The 24,513-nt window shown below is 41.4% G+C and overlaps 1 protein-coding gene across 2 annotated transcripts in view; it reads right to left on the reverse strand.

Moving 5' to 3' along the window:
* The window catches only part of ABI3BP (ABI family member 3 binding protein), a 207,617-nt gene that overhangs the window by 87,904 nt on the left and 95,200 nt on the right, over positions 1-24,513 (reverse strand). For both annotated transcript variants that reach the window (XM_084801538.1, XM_084801539.1), the window contains exons 7-14: positions 21,179-21,227; positions 20,196-20,267; positions 19,675-19,767; positions 12,093-12,170; positions 9,961-10,035; positions 9,172-9,246; positions 8,228-8,299; positions 7,645-7,719 (exon numbers count right to left, since the gene is read on the reverse strand). In XM_084801538.1, the coding sequence (XP_084657664.1) occupies positions 7,645-7,719; positions 8,228-8,299; positions 9,172-9,246; positions 9,961-10,035; positions 12,093-12,170; positions 19,675-19,767; positions 20,196-20,267; positions 21,179-21,227 (589 nt within the window). The remainder of the gene's footprint in view (positions 1-7,644; positions 7,720-8,227; positions 8,300-9,171; positions 9,247-9,960; positions 10,036-12,092; positions 12,171-19,674; positions 19,768-20,195; positions 20,268-21,178; positions 21,228-24,513) is intronic.

Genomic DNA, 24,513 nt, shown 5'->3' on the forward strand with positions numbered 1-24,513 from the left:
CACGCATTCACTAAATGCTGGAGCTCTTGGCATCCTCAATACTGAGTTGACAGTCACCACTACTATCTTAACTGCAAGACTTTACATACCATGCCATGGCTCTGGACCTCAGAGTACCTTGAAAATGGTGCCATATGTTTATAATGAACTGATGCCAGCTCTAAATCAAAGAACTTCAACAAGCATAATTACAAATCTCATAGTCATATGGCAACTAGGGCAGAGGCTTCTAAGGAAGGACAGAGAAGGCACACTGAAACAGAAGGTACTATTTGTAGACTCTATTGCTTCATCTTTCTGCTTAGTAGCTGTTGCTGGCATGGTACCTAAGGAGCAAATGGTACTTAAAGGTTCACACTTTCTCATGGGTTAACTTCTTTACCCTTGTTACCAGGCCTGAGATACAGGTGAGGTAGGCACTACCACCACTTTGTAGATTTTCTAGACTATGAGGTCGAGGTTTATAGCAGTAAAGACAATTGCCAGTGGTCACATGGGAGCATTGTTGACTTAGTGCAGTTGTCACCCTAATAACAAGGGTAGGGACAACAGGACTAAGACTAAGACATGCTTGGCACCACTTTTCTTGATTTTATTTAGAGGCAACTTTTTATGTTCCTCCACAGAGTCATCATGATCTCTTCTACAAGGTAGATAGATTTGAAGGTAGAATGTACATTCTGTATAAAAGGAAGAAAATGGAATGCATTCAAATGCAACTATTTTAGCATAGTGATAAATTTCTTGTTCACATAGAGAACTTACAAGTAAAAAAAGTACTTAAATCTTCTCTTCATACAAAGAATTGTCACTGTGAAGGTTAAGAGGCAGAGAAAGCAGAAACAAGAGGTAGACACTGCTTATTTGGGGCATTCAAATTGGCTTATAGAAAAAAAAGTAGCAAAATAAAAAAGGAAGTAGCACACAGGAGGATTTATTCATTGGGTTAATTATTCTATGACAATTTAGTGACATAGAACCAGTGCTAGTGAAGCTGAAGGGTGGTACTGTATGGTGAGACAGAGCCTCAAAGAATAGAATAGCTCATATTGTCCCTTAAGAGGAGGCTGATGTGTGTCACCTGGGAAGGCAAATCTACAAAGTCCTCAAACATAGAATATGTTGTAGTAAAATAGGCACATATTGTGAGAATCTTATTACAGTGGGATCTAAAATGTAAATGTAACGTTAGCCTAGTTGTGAGTTTAAAGGGTCAGATAGGAATGACCAATTTTTTTTTTAAAGAACAAAAATGCTGCCAGTTTTTAATCCTTGGCCTAAATTAAAGTTCAAGTCAAGGATCTATCAGTACCAGCTCTCTCCATACCTGGGGAAGTTAGGAAATGTCATCAACTTTTATGTAATCCTCTTACCTTGTGAATTTATGAATTAATTTTGACTTTATATTCATGCCTCTGAAAAAAAAAGCCATTGCTGTCTTTATGTTAACTCCCAAATCTCCTTTCTGTCAAGTAATGTTAGATCAATTTTTCTTTAGTCTGTATTTTTATTCCAAATGGTATTTATTAATTAACCCTACTTCTCATATTTATACTTTGAAGTTCTAAGCCAGGCCAACACCTTCCCTCCATCATGACTACAGGCACTCACTGGAAATGGAACACTTCGCCATCCTCCAGCAATTACTGTTCATGTTCGTATGTTCGCATTAGTTCTTCAACACACTTGGGATTCAAATAACACATTCAACAGCCTAGTTGGTCCCTATATTTCTATTTTGATGCTTTTTGAGAAAGGAAAAGAAGCTTAAAAAACAAACAAACAAACAACCCTCCTTACGAGAAGTCTTCTGCTGTTTGGACAACTTCGAGAAGCAACCACCAACTTAACTTGCTATATTGAATCAAAATCTTTTGACTCTGAAGTTACAGACATCAGAGAAGAGGGCAGCACTGAAATGGAATTCTCTAAAGAACTCTCTTTAAATCACCATGAGTTCTTGATTTCTGTACAAAATCTTTGATATATAAAAGCGTTTTAACAACACTTTGGATTTAAGCCTGAATAGATTTCACCAAATTGTTTGGCCTGTTTTGAACACACTATTCTAGGTATAAAATTGATGAACAGCTCCAAGAGCTGGGGTTGAGTGCTACTGTTTTTCAGACAGTCTGCATGCCACCATGCCTTGGTGCGTATCACCATCTTTAGTGGACACAACACTAATGCTACTTGTAAATAGAGAGTAGCTTTAATCTTTAATTCATAGAGCCTGTCTGAGACCAAAGTTAAAAGATATATCCAAAATGGTTAGTGCAATTCAAAGCTATAAAAGCAAAATAATGAACTAAAAAAAATCACAAAGTCATTGTCATTACACAAAGTTTTACTTTCAGCATTTCCAGAAAAATATATACACTTGTAAGACCATTTGTTAATCATGTTTTATTTCTTATATGTTTTTACTTTGAAAAATTAAATATATGCAAATACCCACATAAAATGCCCTGTAGAGTCATGTGATAGTTATACAAAGACTTCAAAAAAGCAATGATTTCTTTTATTTTTGCTTGGATTTCATGAATATCAATAGCCATATGAAAGATTTTTCTTTTTAAACATAATTTGATGGATGAAAGACCTTATTCATAATAGCCAGAAACTGGAAATCTAGATGTTCCTCAACCAATGAATGGAAAAAAGAAAACATATGTTTACACAATGGAATGCTACTCAGCTATTAAAAATAAGGACATTTTGAAATTTGCAGGAAAACAGATGGAACTAGAAAATATCCTGAGTAAGGTAACCCAAACTCCAAAAGGCATGCAAGGCATGGACTCACTTATAAATGGATATCAGCCATAAAGTACAGGATAGCCATGCTACGATCCAAAATACGCAAAGAAGCTAAGTGACGAGGAGGATCCAAGGGAGGATGCTTGAATCTCACTCCGAAGGGGAAATAAAATAGGCATTGAAGATGAGTGAAGGAAGGGGACAGGGTAGGAGAGGGGATATAGAGGGGAGTAGGATGGGGATTAGGAGTAGGGAGAAAAGGGAAGTAAGGGTAAGGGGAGATGTCACCCCAGAGAGACCCCTAGTAGCCGGGGACATGAAGCCTGAAGTGGCTACTTCCTGTAGCTAGGTAGGACTGCCAGTGGAGGGATAAAGACACCAACCCACACACAAAGCCTTCAAGCCAAAATTTGTCCTGCCTATAAGATACACAGAGACAAAGATGGAGCAATTATTGAGGGAATGGTCAAAGACTGGCCCTACTTGATTCCCATCCCATGGGAGAGGACCAATCCCTGACACTATTAATGTTACTCTGCTATGCTTGCAGACAGGAGTCTAGCATAACTTTTCTGAGAGGCTTCACCCAGCAGCTGATGCAAACAGAAGCAGAGACCTAAGGCCAAACATTAGACAGAGCGCATGGAGTCCAATGGGAGAGTTGGCAGAATAAATGAGAGAGCCAGAGGGTTCAAGGACTCCACAAGAAGACCTATAGAGTCAACTAACCTGGGCCCATGGGGGCTCATAGGACTGAACCACCAACCAAAGAACATACATGGTCTGGTCCTGGGCCCCTGCACATACGTAGCAGATGCACAGCTTACTCTTCATGTGGCTCCCCACAAACTGGAGTTGGGAGGGGGCTCTCTAATTCTGATGCCTCCCTTTGGATTCTGTTCACCTAACTGAGCTGCCTTTTCTGGCCTCAGTGGGAGAGGAAGTGCCTAGTTCTGCAGTGGCTTAATGTGCCAGGGTGGGTTGGTACCCATGGGGGACCTCTCCCCTCTCTGATAAGGAGGAGAACGGAGGATGGGGGAGGTGTGTGTGTGTGTGTGTGCGTGTGTGTGTGTGTGTGTGTGTGAGAGAGAGAGAGAGAGAGAGAGAGAGAGAGAGAGAGAGAGAGAGAGAGAGAGAGAGAGAGACTGGGAGGAGAAGAGGGAGGGGTCTGGGATCAGGATGCAAAGTGAATAAATAACTATTTTTAAAGATCTTATTAGGGAGAGATTCTGTCATAGCTATTTTGTTTGGCAAGGTTTATGTACTCTTGATCTTGGTACACGGTAGATCCAAGTAGAATCCATCTGCAAAATGCCCACCTTAACACACTAATTAGTTTGGAAGATGGGTTAAGGTCTTCAAAAGAGTAATGACTTTCTGCCTTAGATGCAGGGCCTGGGAGACAAACATGCCCCTTAACCATTTAATAATATAAAAATGTGTGCACCTAACTATCTACTACCCACACTCCCCACTGGTTTGCATGGCCACAGAAAGAAAATTCTAGCATCCATATGAAGGAGTGATGAAAGAACACAGCACCCAGCCAGGAAAGCAACACGGATTATCTGTACTATTTAAACACACAAATAACACCTCCGCCAGTCAATGGAAAATTAAAATACCTCTCTTCTTGGATTTGAAGTGTGTGAGGCAAAATCAAAGATTGGGCCCATAAACCTCTAAGAGGCCCCAGGGAACCGGTAAGGCACCTGCTATGCTTCAGTTTATTCTCCCTCCCTTGGAGCATCAACACCACCACTTGGTCCTCTTTTTTGTCCTCTCTAGGGTTCAGTCTGGATGGGGTGAGCCAGAGCCGGGCTAATCAGCAGCACGGAGAAGGCGGCGAGGTCCCAGTACAGAGTTTATCTCTTCTCAACAACTCTGAATGAATCGCTCGTGATATAAATGTTCCAACTAATACACCCCTCCTTCTACAAGATGAACTGTTTAGTTCGCAGAACCTAGCCATATGACACACGTTGCTCTAATTCTACAAAGCACCGAAAGAACTCAACACAGAAAGTGGCGAGGGCTGACCTCCTAAGGAAAGTTCCGAAATGGAGTGTAATGAAACATTTAAAACTGATCGCCCTCTACCCTGACACTCTGTCAAGTCAAACCGCTATAAGACTACTTGCGGCTTTAAAAGACATAATTTTACTAGAGGAATAAGTTGTAATGAGTCTCGATGTATTGGGGTGGGTTGGTTGGGTTCAGTTGTTTGAACGTTGGCAAAGGACAGATAGAAGGGTTTTCTAATGCTAAAATCAAATGGATCGAATCATTCTGAGTGTGTGACCATTTTCTTCCTTTGCTTCTGAACCTTCGTGGTACTAGATAGTAGTCTTTTATGGACCGTTAAAGTAAATTAAGGAGGCTTAACATTGGTGGCACTATCAAGCCAGAAACAGGAAGTTCATGGCCATATCTTCCATCTCCTGAAGCATGTTAGGATGTTAGGCATCACGCACATGCCCACCTCTGGGGATTTATGCTGCTTTTCCAGCTCTGTTGCCCATAGACAGCTCAGAAACTTGACCTGGACATCATTTTATTGATAAAACCTGTGCAAGTCCCCAGAGCACAGTTACAGAGTAATTCAGGTTACCACATTCACAGAACAGAGATGAACGTGTACGTCTCTGTTGTGAAACCCTGCTCCCCAAAACTCCAAAGCAAGCTGCATGGCGTAGTTTCACTTTTCAACTGGACTGGCTAACTGGAGTGAATGCGAAAGAAACTGGTAGGTGTGGCCATTGCTTGTCTGCCTATCCCAGAGGTCAGTCCCTCGTGCCACCTTACTATAAAAGGGACTAACTGGGGGCTGGAGAGATGGCTCAGAGGTTAAGAACGCTGTCTTCTCTTCCAGAGGCCCTGAGTTCAATTCCCAGCAACCACATGGTGGCTCATAACCATCTATCGTGAGATCTGGTGCCCTCTTCTGGTGTGCAAGTGTACATGCAGGCAGAGCACTGTCTATGTAATAAATAAATCTTAAAAAAAAGGAACTAATTGCTGAAAGACTTCAGTAATGTACATATGACATTGGGTCCATAAGCCTTTGAGTTTCATAGAGGGAAAAACTGATGTAGAAATTATGAACTTCGAAGGGAGAAAGGATCCAACAGCTTGTGGGTCACATGGACACAGAAGCACAGTCCATCAGGTGACAGAAGGTACTGGGAGATTTTCTAGAATTCCAACTATTATAACATCAGGATTATAGCAGACTGGCCAGTGTCCAATAAAACACAAGACTAACCAGAGGGACAAAATTCAGCCTGAGTAACTGTCACCATCCCTTAAGTATTTCTAAGGTCTGGCCAGTTTCCTTTAAACACAGAATTTATAAGTAATTTTACATCCTGGTATTCGATTATAGAGCACATTTTTTTTAATGATTTCCTTTATATACTTTATGGAAAATTAGATTTGCCAAGGAAATCAAGCTCAGTCAGCCCTCGTTAGCATACTTTACAGAAGGCTATACATTATGCAATGCCACATAATAAAATCACAGCACACAGAACTAGGGAACAATTGGAGCAAGCAGACTGAGACTGGGGAAGAGTAGATTAAGTGACTATGTTATCTCATATTCCTCATAGTGTGCCAAACCTCAAATGTCCTCTTTCTTCATTGCCAAAAACTATTGAAATAACTCAAGAGTTTCCATAACCAAGCAAGCTAGAATTCTCAATTGTCCTTTATATCTCAAAAACTGGTATAGAAGTCTTTAACAAAAACACTCATTTCACAGTTTCGATACAGAATGTAGAGGTGGCAAAATTTCCAGCAAATTCCAAAGCAAAATAAATTTTACAAAAGGAAACAATATATCACATGTAATGACTGGCTGAGGGGCCCCGGCCATCCAGGAGTTGGCCCATGGCTTTCCCTGCCGAATGTCAGCAATTCCAAAGGATGTTAAGACTAGATGAGACTGTTCTACCATGAAAATATATTAAGGAAAAAAAAATCACAATTATTCTGTGCTCACATAGAAAACAGGCGAAACCACAGCCAACTCTACCCCTCCCCACATTCCAGGTGACGCAGACAGACTGTGCTTCTGGACAGCCGCAGCTCTGTGGCCATGCTGGTCATCTTGCCATCTAGGGAAAGGGTGTGAAGATCCTCACTCACGGACACACTCACTTCTTGAGTGTATTCAACCAAGAGAGGCGACCGCTCGATTCACTTCCCTGGCCTTTTCCGCTGATTGCACATGAGACAAAAAACTATCGCTTTCTAGCATCTTCTAAGAGATTTCCAGTTCTTTGGATCCTGTGTTTTCCATGTTTTTAACAATTAAACGAGGGGAGCTACTCAAGTAATTGGGAATTAATGCTATGTACTAAAACTACATACATAGGGCATGGCTTAGTGCTTGTACAAATATAATACCACAAATTAAAAGGTAAGAAAGGCTCAAGTGGGGGGAAGCACAAACATATCAACTACTGAAGAATACAAACACGTCAAATCCTGAGTGCACAAACTAGTGGGATCACAAATAGCCTGTTTTAAGTTTTAGTTGGAAGTTTAAGTTGGGATGGTCCCATGGAATATTTAAATTAGAGCTTAAAAAGATGACTTCTTGCACATTAGCAGAAACAAGAGAAACATCACTATTTTCCATAAAGAACATTAATTATTAGTAATAGAGCCTACATAAATGAAGGTAGAAGATGTTAATTCTTCTTCTTTTTTTTAAGACAGGGTTTCTCTGTGTAGCCTTGGCTGTCCTGGTCTCACTTTGTAGACCAGGTTGGCCTTAAACCCACAGCGATCCACCTGCCTCTGCCTCCCGAGTGCTGGGATTAAAGGCGTGCGCCACCACGCCCGGCCCCTCCCCCCCCCCTTTTAAAATGCAGTTACCAGTTTGAGGCTGTCCAACTCTGGAGTCTTCAGATGTCTCAGCTCCGGGTGCCACCCACGGCTCTTCACTTGATGCTATATTGGAGAGAATCAGAAGGTGCTGCATGTTTTATGACAGACATAGACTGCTGTAGTGGGTAAGCGGCAAGAAAAGACTGCATCGGAAAGCTCATATGGATCCACTCAAGAGGCATCGTATACTTAGTAGTCAATGTGTACCCATCCGGACAGCCAACATCCAGCAGGATTGTGTAGAACAGGCATCACTTTTAATGGAGCTGTAGGAAATCTAACTAAATAATACTTTTATTTTCCTTTTCAACCAACCAACTACTGATGTGCCTTGGCCAACCAAGGGCATTGTGCATTTAGCTTCACAGAGAAAGAACTGTGTGATGTGCTCTACAGAATGGAACATGCTATGTTCACCTTATGTGATGCTAGTGACCAATCCCAGCCCGCCAGCTACTGCCCCCCAGCCCCCACTCCCTGCACACGTGCCAGGCAGGCATCCTGTCACTGACCTACATCCTCAGCCCACCATGAATATCCACAGCATCAAATACAAAGGACTTCTATTTACCCAAGACATCCCCAGGTTTCTCCGAAGGGAGGGCTGTTCTTGCCTCCGGAAACTCTGGGAACCTTTTTGGAGCTAGAATAAGACACACAGGATGGTTAGTGCAGGCACATGTAACACAACAAAAAAGGAGTTGAACTTTTCAAAGTTACCGAAACAACAAACACAAGCTGTTGTTGTTTGATAATTGTTGTTTGAGACATCGTGTGCCTGGGCTGTCTTGGACTTGATGCTGCTCCCCGGCTGTGATTTTTTATGCTCAGTTAATACAGTGTGGGCCACCATGCCCAGGGTACAAGTCCCTTTCTGGCATTTTATAATCAAGTCACCAAATGAGGCATCCCCCCCCCCTTTTTTTTTGTCTGCAGTTACTAGTTTTCTCAAGTTTTCCATATACGTTCATTTCTGTGTTCTTAGGTATATTCCACTTTAATTCAAACAAAGCAGTAAACACATTGGGTTAGAAAGCATCTGCACAGGAGCTTTACAATTCATAAGGCAACTATACAACTCTGTGTATATGCTCCTCCATTTTGACACCTCATTCATAGAAAACTTCTAAGAGTCCTAAGGAATCTATAGAAATATCTAATATGTCTTATCTGTAAAGATAAAGCTAGAAATTAAAAAAAAAACAGAAGATATCAATTTGTTCAGCCTCATGGGATCCTGAGTGAAAAGAAGAAAATAAATAACATCAGTACCACCAAGAAAACCTACTGGTGCCTTTGGCACAGGAAAGGCCTCTTCAGGGTCCTAAATTATGAATGCTGCTTAAAAATCACAGTTAAGTTTTTGGGTGTTGGGTCCATTGTTCTCTATTATTTGTCACCCTTTTCTTCTAAGGAGATTTATGTGACTGAAGTCACCTCCAACAATCTCTATCCGCCGGGCACCATAGTGCCAAGGTAGTTTTCATTGACACCATAGAGTCTGAAGACTTTTACCTAGAGTGCTCATGGGCAAGTCCAACTCAGGAATTAGGGCAGAGTGTGCTGTCTCTGCGGTCTTCTCCCTGAGGACTGCAATAAGGAAGAACACAGTTAGCAACATGATGGTTTATCTTAAGGATGACCAGGCACAGATTGCTTCACAGCAGACTAGTAGTGTGCAATGGGCAGTCCATGCCTTTCACGGAAAGAGCTAGCTGTCCCTGGAAAAGCCACATAGCTGTCAAACGGAAGGTGTCTGTCAGGTCACTGTAACCCATGCACAAGGACACATATATTATTCCTTTTCTTCAAGGGAAGAGAATAAGAAATAAAAGAATCTTTTGGGTAAAAACAGCAGTCAACAGGAGCAACCGAACATCTCACTACATTGCATGTCTCTTGGTGATTCCCCCCAAATTTAGTTGGCATGTGACTTCCCAGAGCTGATCTGGGCATAAATTCCAGAGAGAGTCAAGACTTCCAGCATCTCCAGAAACTGAAATGCTGTAGTTTTGTCCTCCCCACCCGCAGGAAAGCATCAAAGGGGGCATGCAGTTAGTGTGTAGCACCCACACCCGCCTGTCTGGTTGGTCACTGGGGCCAAGGCATGGTGCTAAGACCTCAGTAGAACTTGTCTGAGAAACAGGAGGGTTAATTCTCAGGAAAAGAGAAGAGCAAAGAAACAGAAGGATGGGGGTATGGCAGGATAAAGCAGCTTCTAAACCTGTGAATGCTGGGAGTGTGCCATTACTGCTGTGCTGTTGTTTTAAAGGGGCAGAGGGGACACGTTTTTTTAAGTATTACCCAGTGCTGTTTCTGCAGTGTCTAAGGTGCTAGACAGCGTGGGCTTAGTGCTCCTTGAAACTGTTTCCGGAGTCACTGAAAAGTAAAACGTAGAACAATTTTATGAGCTAAGAGATAATAAAGCGAAAGCAGCCCAGGCTTGACACACCTTCGGTTGGCAGCCTATGTCTTCTCCAGTTCCTAGGGTGAGGCAAGCTACTTGTCCTGGCGGCCTCTCCTCCCTGATCCATCCTTTTCAGGTTGGCTTACTTTCTAAGTGTCCCGCAGCAGCACCCCCAACTCTTCTCCATGAAACGACCTCTCAGACCCATCTGAATGTTTTGTCTTCCTCTTTATCTCCACAGCTTAGTGTGGTATCTGTGGTAAGGAGGCTCACTGAGATAGACGCGAATTAACAAATGGGGGGCGGGGAGCAGGGGGAGATCCAGTGTTAAAGCAGCTATCACATTGCTACACCCCCTCCGGTCCCCACAAATAACCAGCAGAGCCCGCGCCCAGGCTGAAACTGTGATCGCTATTCAAATGTTCAGCCCTAGCTTGGGTTGTCTCAGCTGCCCCATTAAAGGTAATAAAGACCTTGGGTTAGAAGATTTGGGGAAATAATAACTGTGATTGCTGAGATTTAAAAATTCTACAAAACCCTAGAATTTTGCAGCGAGGAACACATAGTAAACAATACTGAATAATAAGCAGTGGGGATTGCCCAAGTATTTCTGAAGTGGAAAATTCTGAGGAGAGCTTGGCAGAAAGTTGGGAAATCTGTGGACTCGCATCAGACACTGTGCCAAGAGAAGAAAGCGTAACTTGGAAAGCTGGGCAGAACGTTTGACACAGAAATGGGCTCGTTTACCCGCTCGCTGGTCATGCCTGTACTTTTCTCTGTATTAACCGGTCACATCAAAGTTAGAGAAAAAAGTCACCTTGGAATATCAACCAGGTGGATGCTGCTAGAAGCTCAGAGAGTTTCTATTTCATCTTATCAAGGCCCATTTCTTCTTAAGGCCAGATCACACTCGCCCTGTCGGATACATTAGAGCTACATCTGCTTCTTCAAGTTATTGCGTTACCGCACCAAATGTAGGCCCCTAAATTTAGTACAATACCCCAAGTTATAACAATTTCATGAATTAAAAAGTTAACTTTTAATGAGAGCCCTTTGACTAATGGTGAGCTGGAGGGAGTGAGGGAGCATTTGGCAGTTGTTTGTTTGATCAAATCCTGGATAAGGTGGCATCACTCTGGCAAAAAACTCAGTATTCCTGAGACTGATTTCTCCCCCAGAGAATTAGGCTGGGTAGATTTACTTGGAGAACAAATGTTGAATGTTTGGTAGTAACAATGACAAACCGTGGGGACACTGCTTACACATGTGTAAAGGTTTGCTTTTGTTTTTGTTTTTAACCAAACTACAGATCCTCTATATTAGGGATACTAATCTGCAGGGACATTTTTTACTAAACTATTTCAATGTATTTTCATAGCCAGCATTATGGCTTTATGAGGGGTATAAGACACTCTGTTATGTTGACCACATGTGAAGGGAACTGGGCAATGAAAAATAGTCTATAGTGGTCATACAAAAGGACAGGCCATGACCCCTTGTGCTATCTTTAGAGTAAACTCCCTCAGCTCTTACGGCACCTTCACTCGTAGCCAAGATCACACCTTCCACAGTTATTTTCACGTCCGTCATCCAGTCGCTCAATTGTCATCTGTTCTCCCAACCTTAAAGCCTAGAACCTCCTATTGTTCTATGCTTAGGATCAACATGAATTTCTATTTTGTTCTCTGCTTTAAAACAATTAGATTTGTAGCTCACTCGCTGCTTTTTGTTTGTTTGTTTGTTTGCTTGTTTGTTTGCTTTGGTATTTTGGATTGTTTGCTTGGGTTTTTTGTTTTGTTTTATTTATGGTTTGTTGTTGTTGTTTTGAGGCAGGGTTTTTCTGTGTAGCTTTGGCTGTTCTGGACTCCCTTTGTACACCAGGCAGGCTTTGAATTCATAGAGCTCTGCCTGCCTCTGCCTCCCCGAGTACTGGGATTATAGGTGTGCACCATTGTGCCTGGCTAGCACATTCACTATTTGAAACAATGCTGCTTCTTTTTCTCAGTTTGCACCCAAAATATCTCGTTACCTGTTACTGGCTGTGGCGCTGCTTTTTCAACCTCTGGTGTTTTAGATTCTGCTGGTAATGCCAGTGTTTCATTCTTAGCTGAAATAAGAAAAACAATTTATTTCCTCATAGTACAGTGTCCAAAATTACCTTATGGTAAACATAATCAGTCATAACATTTATTAAAGGTTTATTTTATTTTTTTATGTGTACGAGCATTTCGCCTGTGTGTATGTATGTGTACCATGTGTCTGCCTGGTGCCCACTAATGTCTGAAAAGGAACTGGAGGTACAGGTGGTTATGAGCGTGTTGGAAATCGAACCAGAGTCCTCTGTACATAGCAATAAGTGCTTTTAACTACTAAGCCAACAGTTTCAACAATAAGAAAATAATCTATACACATCTCTTCCTGCCAGTCAGCTTTACTGTACATTTCTCTCAAGGGCTAGTACAACTAGAAGACAGACTTCAGAAATATTCCCTGTTAACCCTAGAAATTCTTTAAGTTCTTAACTGGTATTGAAGGGCCCTGCTGTGGAAGGTTGCAGCCTCCATGACTACCCAGTCATGAGCTTTCTGGGCTCAGGGCAAGATGGAGGACTCCCTTTCCCCAATAGGGCTTCGTACTCCCTGCCTGCCCTTATCTGGAGGACATTCATGAGCTAAATGCCTGGATTATTATAGAAGTAGCCTCTGACTCAGCTTCCTACAGAATGCTCTCCACTTCCTGCCCATATGATAATTAGGTAATGTGCCCCTGCACTGCTGATAGGACCATGCTGTTTAATGCAAATGAAGTGCACTGTGAGCACCTATCAGAGCACCTCCTGGCTGCTTCAAGTTTCCTATATATCCCCCTCACCCTGGAATAAAGTGGATCTTCCTCCTTGCAGCTAGTCCGGGATGTCATTCCATCATACTCAGGACCTTCTAAGCCCCATGTCCTACCTCTGCTCCTCCTGCCCTCGGGGGCTGGTGGCCAAGAGCCCTGACAGAAGAGAAGACCTTCAGCTGGCTCCTGTGCCAGGAGTTGGGGTGTACCCCCTAAAAACAGGGTAGCAGCACTGCCTTGCCTGACCTTTCTCTCCTGAGGACTGGTCATTTTCTTTATTTATTTAACAAGCTTATGCTTATTACTGCGTCCAACCCCCTAAGAAAAAGGGTGGTGGCATTCCTTTGCCTGATTATCCTGTCCTGAGAACCTGGAGGGGGGGGGATTTCCTTTGTTTGCTTTCCAAGCTGTGCTCATTCGGGCATCTTATCTCTGAGGTGAATGCCCTGGAAAAGTTAAGCTTGCCTCAGAACAGAACTTTCACCATCTCTGGAAGAACTTCTCCAACCCCATCCATTTTTTCATTCCTGTTAACAAAGCCTTTTCTTTCTTAGTTATCAAACCTCAGGAACTTTAAAAGTCACCAGGTATCTCTTCTCCAACCCCATCTGCGTCCCCTCCCCCCCCCAACAACCCTTCTCTCTACAGAACTTCATTACAAAGGTAGACTTGGCTTCCCCTGGTCCCTCCCCTCCCTGCCAACAAAGCTACAATCTTCAGAAAAAAACAAAACAAAACAAAATAAACAAACATACCACCCCCCACAAAAACCCAACCAACAACAGCAAAAAATGAAGAAAATATCCTTCCCCAGGCCAGGGGCAGCAAGCTTTGCCTCCCAAGGTCCTAGCAGCCCCACCCCCACCCCGGTGCTAACTTTCTTCAACTTGTACATTCCACATCCTCCAGTCAAGGTTTGCCCTGAAAGTGACACCCTCCAACCCTCTAAGGGACTCACACAAGGCCTGGCAGGGCTGGAACAGTCCTTCAAAGCATTATTCCTCACTATATCTTGTCCTGTGCTGCTGGCCTGACCCTGGGAATAGCTTAAGGGTCTGTAATATGGCCAACCTATAGACCTTTGAGAAAGAAGGCCTAAGGTGGCCTTGACAAACTGTCTGCTAGCTGCTTCCATGCCCCTTAGCCATGTTGTACGTAGAGTACAGGATAATGTTTGCTTTTCCTGCCAAAGCTGACAGAAGCCCTATAAAAAACGATCATATTATTTTACAAAAGAAAATATTTTAAAGAAAACATGCTCCTTGAGCACTGGTGCACAGGAGTTCAAGGAAACTCTACATTGTGCCTGCGGCTCATATCACATACATGTTCTAACACATTACAGTGCTTTTCCCATGAAAGACACGTTCTAATCACAGCCATCATCACATGAAAGCAGTTGCTGACAACCAAGTTTCTGACTTCCTTTCTAATGCCTGTTTCTTCTACGCATGTAGCAATAGACTTTTGCTGACTCAAGCACCCTGGGACCACACAAAAATGTTTTTGTTTGTTGTTTGTTTGTTTGTTTTACCAGTTCTCACCTGTCAGACACTCCACATTTCAATCAAATATCTACCCTGCTTTTCTCTAGGCCTATGCCAATGGATGACCAATGTGCTGTCAATCAGACTGTTACCAGATTAATTTACGCATTAACCTTTTATTCCCTGTGGTGTAAAGGAAATTAACCTCCTACCACCTGCCACAGTTCTGCACTCCTTCCACAGATCTATCTCTATGAGGAAGAGAAAACTACCACAAACCAAAGATGAGACATAGTCTTCCCTGGACCCGCCAGCTCCCTCAGATCTACCAGGACCATGATAGCAGCCATGGTCCAGACATGCCATCTGACTAGAGATCTCCAAGACAAACTCCACCAGGGAATGGCATCCACAAACTGACAGCCCTAAATCCCTCTGGCAACAGATGAAATATTTTGCCAGGACTGCTCCAAAACAGAAGAATACTAGTCTTAATAACTGCTAATCATGGGGACTTGCATGGTACTGAAAAAGAATGTTGCTTTTTTATAAACCAACCAATATTAATAACCTCAAAAACTCTATATAGACTTGCTCTTGAGATCTCTACCCACTAAACAATTAAGTTGACTCAATAACCCTTGTATCCCTAGCTCCTACCTCCTACTAGCCATATCATTATGTTATGTTTCATTTTGATGCTCGCCTCAGACCTCATAGAATTCCTTGGGTGGCGAGTCACTGCCATTGCTAAAATCACTATCAGCCAAGTCATGGTACACCACCAAGCCCTTAGTCTCTCTGACTCAGATGAAAAGCGTATCATGGCTCATGATGACACTTCTCCATTATAAAACAAAACAGGAGGAGATGTTGGAGGGCCCTGCTACTGAAGGTTGCAGCCTCCATGACTGGGTAGCTTTCTGGGATCAGTGCAAGATAGAGGACCCCGTTTCCCCAGTGGGGCTTCGTACTCTCTGACTGTCATTATCTGGAGGACGTCCATGACCTAAATGCCTGGATTATCGTAGAAGTAGCCTCTGACTCAGCTTCCTACAGAATGCTCTCTCTCCCTGCCCATATGATAATTAGGTAATGTGCCCCTGCCCAGCTGATAGGACCATGCTGTTTAATGCAAATGAAGTGCACTGTGAGCACCTATCAGAGCACCTCCTGGCTGTTTCCCTTTCCCTATATATTCCCTTCATCCCTGGACTAAAGTGGATCTGCCTCCTTCCTTGCAGCTGGTCCCAGATGTCATTCTGTCCTGCTCACAGCCTTCCAAGCCCTGCACCCTGCCTCTGCTTCTCCTGCCCTCGTGGGATAATGGCCAACAGCCCTCAAGGGAATTAGTACAGGAACAACAGAATTACAACAGAGTATTTGGATAAATCTCATCACTCAACTTAAAGTTTCTGCAAGACATACATGGGCCTGTAAAGGTTTCTCAACTTTTATTCAAGTACAGTTAATTTTTTAAGATGTCAATAGGGATTTTCCATTATTACAGATGGTACAAAATGTAACAGGTTGTGACACAGAAAATTTTGAAACCCACAAGAAAGAGACATAGGATAGTAATTTACTTGAAAAAGTTTGTGGCAAAACAAAAGGACAATCAGTGGATTTTATTTGAGACACATGTTACATATCATCTCACTCAGTCTCTGGGAATTTGATGTAAAAATAGATTTTTTTCTTCTTTCCTTATACAACTTTTGGAAATCTTTCTAAAACTTACATGTTTTCTTAAATAACACTTCTAAATCAGAATTTCACTCCCCCAGAAAAATTCTTATCTTATTTATTTGTTTGTTTGTTTATTTTTGTTTTGTTCTGTTTCTGAGATAGGGTTTCTGTAGCCTTGGCTGTCCTGGACTTACTCTGTAGACCAAGCCTGCCTTAAATTCAGAGATCTACCTGTCTCCGCCTTCCAAGTACTGAGATTAAAGGTGTGTACCACCATTGCCCAGTAACATTCTCAATTTGAAACACAAAAATATCTCCAGCCATTTTCTGAAATTCCCTGGCATACACTCATCCAAAGCTGGAAGCTGATCTAGTCTGTGTTATCAAAGCTTTCTGAGAATGTAAATTTTGTAGACATCTACAGTTGGCATCGCTCTCACGAAGGCTATTTCCTTCTTTTCATTTAATGTGAACACAAACTATGACTACAGATGTCTTTCATGTTTTACATACATGAAAGCAATTAGAAAGCAAACACATATCAGTTTTTGGGTGTATATGTTCCTGTGGACAAGTGCAGTGTGCTGACCACCACTGTCATGATTACATGACAGAAATAGTTAACAACACTGTTCAGAACAAGTTACAAGGGCATAAAGAGAAAGAACTCTTCCGGTAATGAGCAAACATATATACCTAGTGTTTTATAAATATCTTTTTTTTTAATTTCTAAAATTTACCAAGGTTTTCTTTCTGGACATCTTTCAAAGGCAGAGCTTTAAACCACTCTGCTTGTTTTCAAGTGAAGCATCACTCGGCACACAAACTTCTCATGAATTCTGCTCCTGTTCTTTTCAGTGCACACCTCAGGAAGATAAGCTCAGTGTTCTCAACTCCATTAAGGGCAATTTGTTGGTCTTTCCCTTTTCACTTAATAATATCCTATGCTTTTGATTTTGGTAACCTCTACTTGGCTAGGAAATCTCTCTACCTTCAGAAGTTTGTCTCTATCTGTCTATATCTCTGTTTCTCTGTCTGTCTGTTCTCCATATCTATCACTCTGTCCATCTCCCTCTCTGTCTGTCTATTTGTGTATTTGTCCTTGTCTCTGTCTGTCACTCTGCCGCTCTACCCCTCATTGTCTCTAACTCTCTCTGTGTCTCTGTCTCTGTCTCTGTCTGTCTCTGTCTCTGTCTGTCTGTCTGTCTGTCTGTCTGTCTGTCTGTCTGTCTGTCTGTCTCTCTCTCTCTCTCTCTCTCTCTCTCTCTCTCTCTCTCTCTGTGTGTGTGTGTGTGTGTGTGTGTGTGTGTGTGTGTGTGTGTGTCCTTTGCAGCCCCCCTCTTCCCTCAGATCTTAGACTCTCAGTCAGGGACAACAAACTGAATTGCTTCAGGTTCCAAAATTTAATATCTGCCTTTAATTCACACTCACATTAAGCTAAAATTCAATTACAAATGGGAAGACATGCAAGACGTTTTCTCAAGATATATTTATATTCTTTATACAATACTAATTCTTCTAAAGGCATGTGGTGTATCTAAATATGGCACACCAGATATCAGAGTAGTTGGGAGATGTGGACTATACTTAAGTGAGGGATTTCTGGCATTCCTTTGCAGCCCACGAGCATTTGTCTATGCTGCACACACCTGCTATCTTGACAGAGAATAAAACACCATCCATCCAAGGCACAAAGTTCAGTAAATTCTTTTTCTTCCACTTTTGCTTTTATACTATTTTTCAGCACCCCTGCTCCTCTTGACTTTTGGCAGGGTATGCCTTAGCTTTGGCAAAGCTTTTGTAAATTCCTTGGAGATGGGTGTGTGCAATACTAGCTTTCTTGTTTATTTATTCACACCATGTGTTCTTAGAACAAAAGCTCTTGCTGTTCCATGACGGGCTCTCATGAAGTGGGGTTATTATTTTTAGGATTTACTCCCTCAAAAAATACAACTTTTCTGAATTACAGTGATAATTAACTTTGGGAAGTTTATTTCTCCCTTGGTAATATAAAAAGTATTTTGCTCACAGAATATTTTTGTGGGAAAAAAAGGTTCCTTAGAGAGAAAAAAAAAACCCCAATTAACAAAATGTAAAGTAGCCTACAGATTGAAAGAAATTATCTGGAAGCCATAATTTACGTATTCAACATCTAAAGTATATAAAGAGCCTCCATAACTTTGTAACACTCGATAGCACAATAAGATGGTTATGACTGACAGCAGTTAATGTGGCCTTTCAAAGTGTCTGGTGAAGAGGAGTTCTCACAGTCCCAATGCAGAGGCATTGCATAGGTCTGAAGTGATAGATACGCCAACTATCCTGAACTCAGCATTACCCTTTGTGTGTCTGTGCCAAGCTGTAACTTATAAGAATCAATAATCATCGTCAATTAAAGACAAAATAAGACTTGATATTCTGAAAACTGCTAAAGGATAAAGAAGATAGTACACTTCAGCATCCAGTCTTAGATAACAATGCTTTGAATATTACTCCACAGGAAATAAAACCAACAAACGGGATCTCAGAAAACCCAGAGCTTTTATGCAGTAAATGTAACTGTAAATCAGTGAAGAGGCAGCCTTCAGAATGTGAGAAAATATTTGCAAGCTATATAGCTGAGAGAGAATTAGTGTCTAGAATATACAAGGAACAACAACAATAACAAAAAAGCAAGGAAAGAAAAGAAAAAAGAAAAAAGAAAACCCTAAACATTAAGAAAACAATCCAAGTAAAAATGAGCTAAACAGAATTCTCAAAAGGAGAGACACAAATGATTAATAAACAGTTTTTAAAGTATTCAAACGCAACTAAGGAGATGGATCAGTTGTCAAAGCACAGTTGTCACATAACCCTGGAGCCCACTGTCATGTGGGCATGCATGATGTGCCATCGGTTATTCTAGCCTCAGAAAGCGAGAGACACACAAGAGTCCCGAACACATAGGCTGCCAAGATGGACCATAGCAGTAAGCTTATGTGTGATTAAGAAACCCTGCCTCAGTGAATGCTCTGGCAGAGTAATTCAGGTAGATTTACACATCAACTTCCGGCCTCCATGTGTACACATACACATATATATGAGGAAATACACATTCACATATGCAAACATGCTTACATCAGCTGATGCACACCACCTATACACACATAGAAAAGGGAAAATAATCAACATCATTAGCCATTGGGCATGCCCATGACAACTGTTCTAAGACTCTGTCCCACTTCAGTCAGAATGGCCATTACCTAAGCTTCAGATCTGCTGCTAGAGCCAATGCTGAGCCCAATCTGATAGTCAAATATAACCATCGGAACCGTTCTTTGGGTCCCTTTGAAAGGGATTTTGTTGGTGTTTTCTTACTCATATGAATTGTATCCATTTTTTTTCTAGAAGATACTGACACCTATTCCTCTTCCACAAGTGTATGCATATGTATAAAATAGCTTTCCTTTCAGGATGATAGTAATAGCTCTGCCCATCCACCTGCCTCCCCCATCTTCACTCTTCTGTCCTCAAGTGGCTCGTTTGCAATATTCCTTACATAGTCACAATGCTCTACCGTCCAGCACCAGTACTTACTGAAAAGCCCCTGCTTACCTAATTGTGCCTTGAGAGCATCTGAAATCTCAAGCATTATGGATGGAGGAAGTTTTACAACGGAATCATTAAGTCCCGGAATAATAAGATGAACTGCAAAGAAACAGATATACGCATAAGAGGAGGAAGAAAATGTATCATACAAAAACAAAGCATGGTGAATCACAAAGTAGAATTTAAAAGACGGCACTTCCTTTGTTTGGTTAAGTTTAACTCCACACTGAAAATGAGGGAAAGTTGGACTGTACCTTTTTAAATAGAGTTTTTTTTTTTTTCAGTATCTAGAACTTATCAACAGAAATCCTCTGGGTTCAAATCCACAGGCTCAAAACTCTTGCCTGGGCTCTAGCTATTTCTTAAACATGCCAAGATAAAGGCGGGGTCTCTTGGTTAGTAGCCTAGAATGGACACAAGCCAAGAAAGTAAAACAGTAAAATGAAATGGACTGACACTAATTTAGCACACGTGCTCATAGTACAAAACCCCACAAGGAGATAGCCTAGATTTTATGACTGACTTACCTAGTATTGTTCCTCCAAAAGGAGTCTTGTCTGGGGATTTGGTTGAAGCCCTGTGAGTAACATTCTGAATCACTAGTGGGGGGAAAAAAAGAGACAAGAATGTGATAGGATGAACGCAGGGAGGAATGTGAAGCTAGTGGTCTTAATCTAAATTCATCAGTTAAGGGAAGCCATGGGCTGGCTACACGGTAAACAGAAGAATTAGATACGTCCTACCTTACCACTCATACATTTGAGAAAAGAGCCTCTATTTATCCCTCTAGCCTAAAGTATCCCATGCTAAGTAGAAAAACCCTCTGCCTGTCTCAACTTTCTGTGCATCCACAGAGCAATGAAGAGCTAGCATAAAACCACCGCAACGACAAGACAATATATGAAATTAGAAAACATACATCTTTAAATCAAAGAATCTTCCAGTGGTTCCAGCAGTAACTGGCCCCACCTTTAGCATATACTTTGGCTATTGTGTTTTCTTAAAAGAAAGAACCATTCAAGGCTTTAGCTCTTCTACTAGGAGACTTTTCTGGAAATAATGGAGTCATTTTAATAATTTGAAAACTGGAAGCCAAAACAAAAACAACTGGACACTGAAATAAAATACAGCACTGTAATTCTTAAACCGTGGACATCTTTACTTCCCCTAAGTGACTGCTAAATCACGGTTTTCATTCTCAATATCCTAAATGTTCTGCTAATTGTTTTCCTCACGATTACTCAATTAATCCTAAGTACAGCCCCACATGTTTAACTGATTATTTTAAATGTAACACATGGTGCAACTGCTTTGTTGCCTCACTGGTATGATTTGTTCAAGGCATACTGCTATCACAGCCAAAATTATGTATTAAGCATAAACTTACTAACTTACACTAGTTTCTTCAATCATTCCCCAAATATCACTGTCAGAAGATGAGAAAACAGACACTGTATGCTTATATAGGTGAACAGACCACAATAATCCTTGAGTACAGCAGGCTAATTACCTTGCTTGATGACTGTTATTGGAATTAGCTTCTTTGGGACATATGCTGGCTGGAAAGAGAGAGAGAGAGAGAGAGAGAGAGAGAGAGAGAGAGAGAGAGAGAGAGAGAGAGAGAGAAAGTCAGCCTTTGTATCAATGTTATTTAAAAATGTTTTAAAATCAGAATTCTGAGAGAAATTATTCTTGTCTTCGGTGAAGTCACCTACGACAGGATTTAACAGTCACTGGGTAAACACTTAGCATATACATTTGCCTCCATTGTACTGAACTCATTTGCCTGTCCCATAGAGCACAAACCCTCACAGAAGCAAGCCTTCCGAACTCCCATTTACTTAGAAATTGCAGTAGAAAGAAACTAAATCCTCTATATAGAGAGGGTCCATCTCTATTTTGTTTGAGATGTAGCCCAACCAAGCAACCTCTTCACACTTCCTCTCAAAAAGATGCTGAGATACATATTATCTTTTAAAACCAACCAAGTCCAACTATTTGAGCATAGTCTGCTAGTGTTGCTGTTACTGCAGCAGATACTATAACTACTGTAACTACTGTAACTACTGAGAGCTCTCAGCAACACCATTTGTTGTCCAAGAGAGAAGAATAACACTTCCAAACTAAACAGCTCTTCAAATTGAACCTGAATTTACTCATTCTGCCATTCTGCACTGGTTCATACATGGAGGACTCCAAATTTGAAGGTCATCACCCAGAGGATGATATGTCTTTCCCTCACCCAAACTATCTTCCAAGCTCCATGGATGTTTTGATGTCATGCAGTGCCTAGGGATAGGTTTAGACTTCAAAGTAGAGTCACCGCCAGACATAATCATATGGCCAAAGATGGGGCAGATGAGAGATGTGGGGAGAGAGAGTGGTGAGAATGGGAGGAAGTTCCAACAGGAAGATTAGAGTTGAGCTGTTGAAAGAGTAAGTTTGGCCAATTTTGGCCCTTGGTTTAACCCATACACAGAGTAGACACAACATGTGCGTATCTGCCTATTTTGAATGGGCACTGAATGTGAAACACGAATACAACAGACATTCACAGTTGTGAGTAAAAAAGTGTGGTAACATGCTGTCATTTCTCAGGATTGTATGAGGCACGGTAAAGAGAGGCCATAACAGCAACTTTACTCTTGGCTAATGCTCTTGCTGTATTATGTTTATACACTGCAAAAGAATTTACTATTATCACTGGATATTTGTTTTCAAATGATAGTTTCTACTCATTAACTCAATAATCTTTACCTTCCTCCACCAGCATAAGTACTCAATCGAGTACAGACAATTCTGTGTGAGAGCACATTTATTACTAAAATTGAGAACAACTTCATTACCCAAAGTTCAGGTTTTACTCAGTAAGCTGTATTTTAAATGGTTTACTTTTACTTGATAGCCTGAAAAAAATATAAAGACTATAAATATAAATTTAGACTCACAGTATAACCTACACACATGGATATGCATATATACATATTACATGCATTCATAAATATATACATACATAAAGCAGACTAGAAGGAAACACATCATAATTTTAACAGTAGTTATTACAAACTGATTCTTTTTGTGCATATACCTTTATTTGCCAAGTCCCTGAAGTGAGTTACAATAGTTCTATTCAGAGAAAGATGGTTTCATGTTACTTTGCCTGCCACACATGTTTCCACACTGCAACTTAAGTCATCCACCACTGGTGCACAGGGCAATGATTGAAAAACAACTTTGCCATGGGTTTTTCCCAGGCAAGAGCAGGGACACCATATGAATAGAAGCATAAAAGGAACAAACATTGATAGAAAAGGAAAATATCGCCACTTATGAGCTCACACTAGCAAGAGGATCCCCTCTGGCTTCATCACTGTGGCACTGTACACAGTTCCCACTGAGGACAGACAGGTTCCCGCCACTCTCTACTGCCCCCACACCCACCGTATCAGCAGCTGGCCACTGCTCTGCTTGTACTCTGAAAGTAACCCCAGCCTGTGTCTCTACCTGCCACTTCTAAGAATGCTGCTTTTACATTTGAACAGTTTATATTTGGCTTTCTTGCAATTCATAGTTTTGCATTTGTCTATAAGTATGTAATACTTACGAGATAGACTTTGATGTTTTGACAAAGTTATACAATTTGAGGTGTATTTCAATAAATTTAATCATTGCTTTCTACTGTATGGCTAGTCTCAAGAAACTCTTTCTCCTGTCTACCTGAAACTGCAGCACCTCCCTCTTCCTTGGTGTTTCTCTTCCCACACTTAGCCTATGCACTATTCTCTCTAACTGTGAGATCGAGACTTCTAAGAGTTCTGTGTGCCTGGTGGAGCTAACGCTGGTTACAGGAAAGCCTCCTGCGCAGGAAGCCAGATTATCTTTCTAGTACTAACAGGTCAGGTCCATGGCTACAGTTGAAAAGACATCTGAATATCCTGCTCATTTGCTCTAGGAGTCTCATCACAGTATTCAGTAGAATGTGACATTTCCCAAAGACTGCTAACACACTACAGCAGAAATGCCCCCGTGTGGCTGTGCTGACTGCCTTTGGGCTGGATCACACCGATTTATAGTTTTTATGCTACAGTGATGTGTTTCAGACAAACTTCTTCTGACAAATGGAAAATATTCCACTCATCACATGAATGGAACAAAGTTTCTGTTCTAAGCTCTTGCTTGAGTACTGACCAATGTTTTATTGAGTTGATGACAAGAATATAGGTACAGGGTGTGCTGCCAAAAATAAGGAAAGGATTTAGCTGCAGGATGCATTTCTTTCTAGACCTGTAATTGCTCCCTTGCCTAATCTGTAATCCAAAGATCAGTGAAACTACATCTCAGCAGATAGGCTTAAGGGCATCAAGAAAGTCCAGCTATTCAACATGTCTACCAAAGACAAAGGTTTTCACCAAGAAATCCATACTGAGTTCTTTCTCTGTGTCTGTTTATGAACGAAAAGTGGAAGGAAACATCTGTTGCCTAAAATCACTAGGAAACAAAAGATGATAATTCTTAAGATACCAAGATCTAATCAGTTATAGACCAGTTTCATTTGTGTTTTATGTTCAATGCTTATTTAAGAGGATATGCTGGAGCCATGGGCACTTATAGAATGGAATCAGGATATGGGTACTGTGGGCCAGTGTTGTACTGTGGTTTGATATGTCTCCCAAAATTCACATTAGAAACTCAATCTTCATTACAACAATATTAGCAGGCATAAACTATAGGAGGTGAATAGGTCATGAGAGCTCCTCTGTTGCTAGGGAGCGGATTAACCTCCTAATTATCCTGTTCCGTATCTTGTCAACTTGACACAGATAGAGTTCTATGAGAAGAGGACCA

The sequence above is a fragment of the Acomys minous genome, assembly GCF_964271855.1.
Source record: "Acomys minous genome assembly, chromosome: 11".
NCBI classification, from domain to species: Eukaryota; Metazoa; Chordata; class Mammalia; order Rodentia; family Muridae; genus Acomys; species Acomys minous.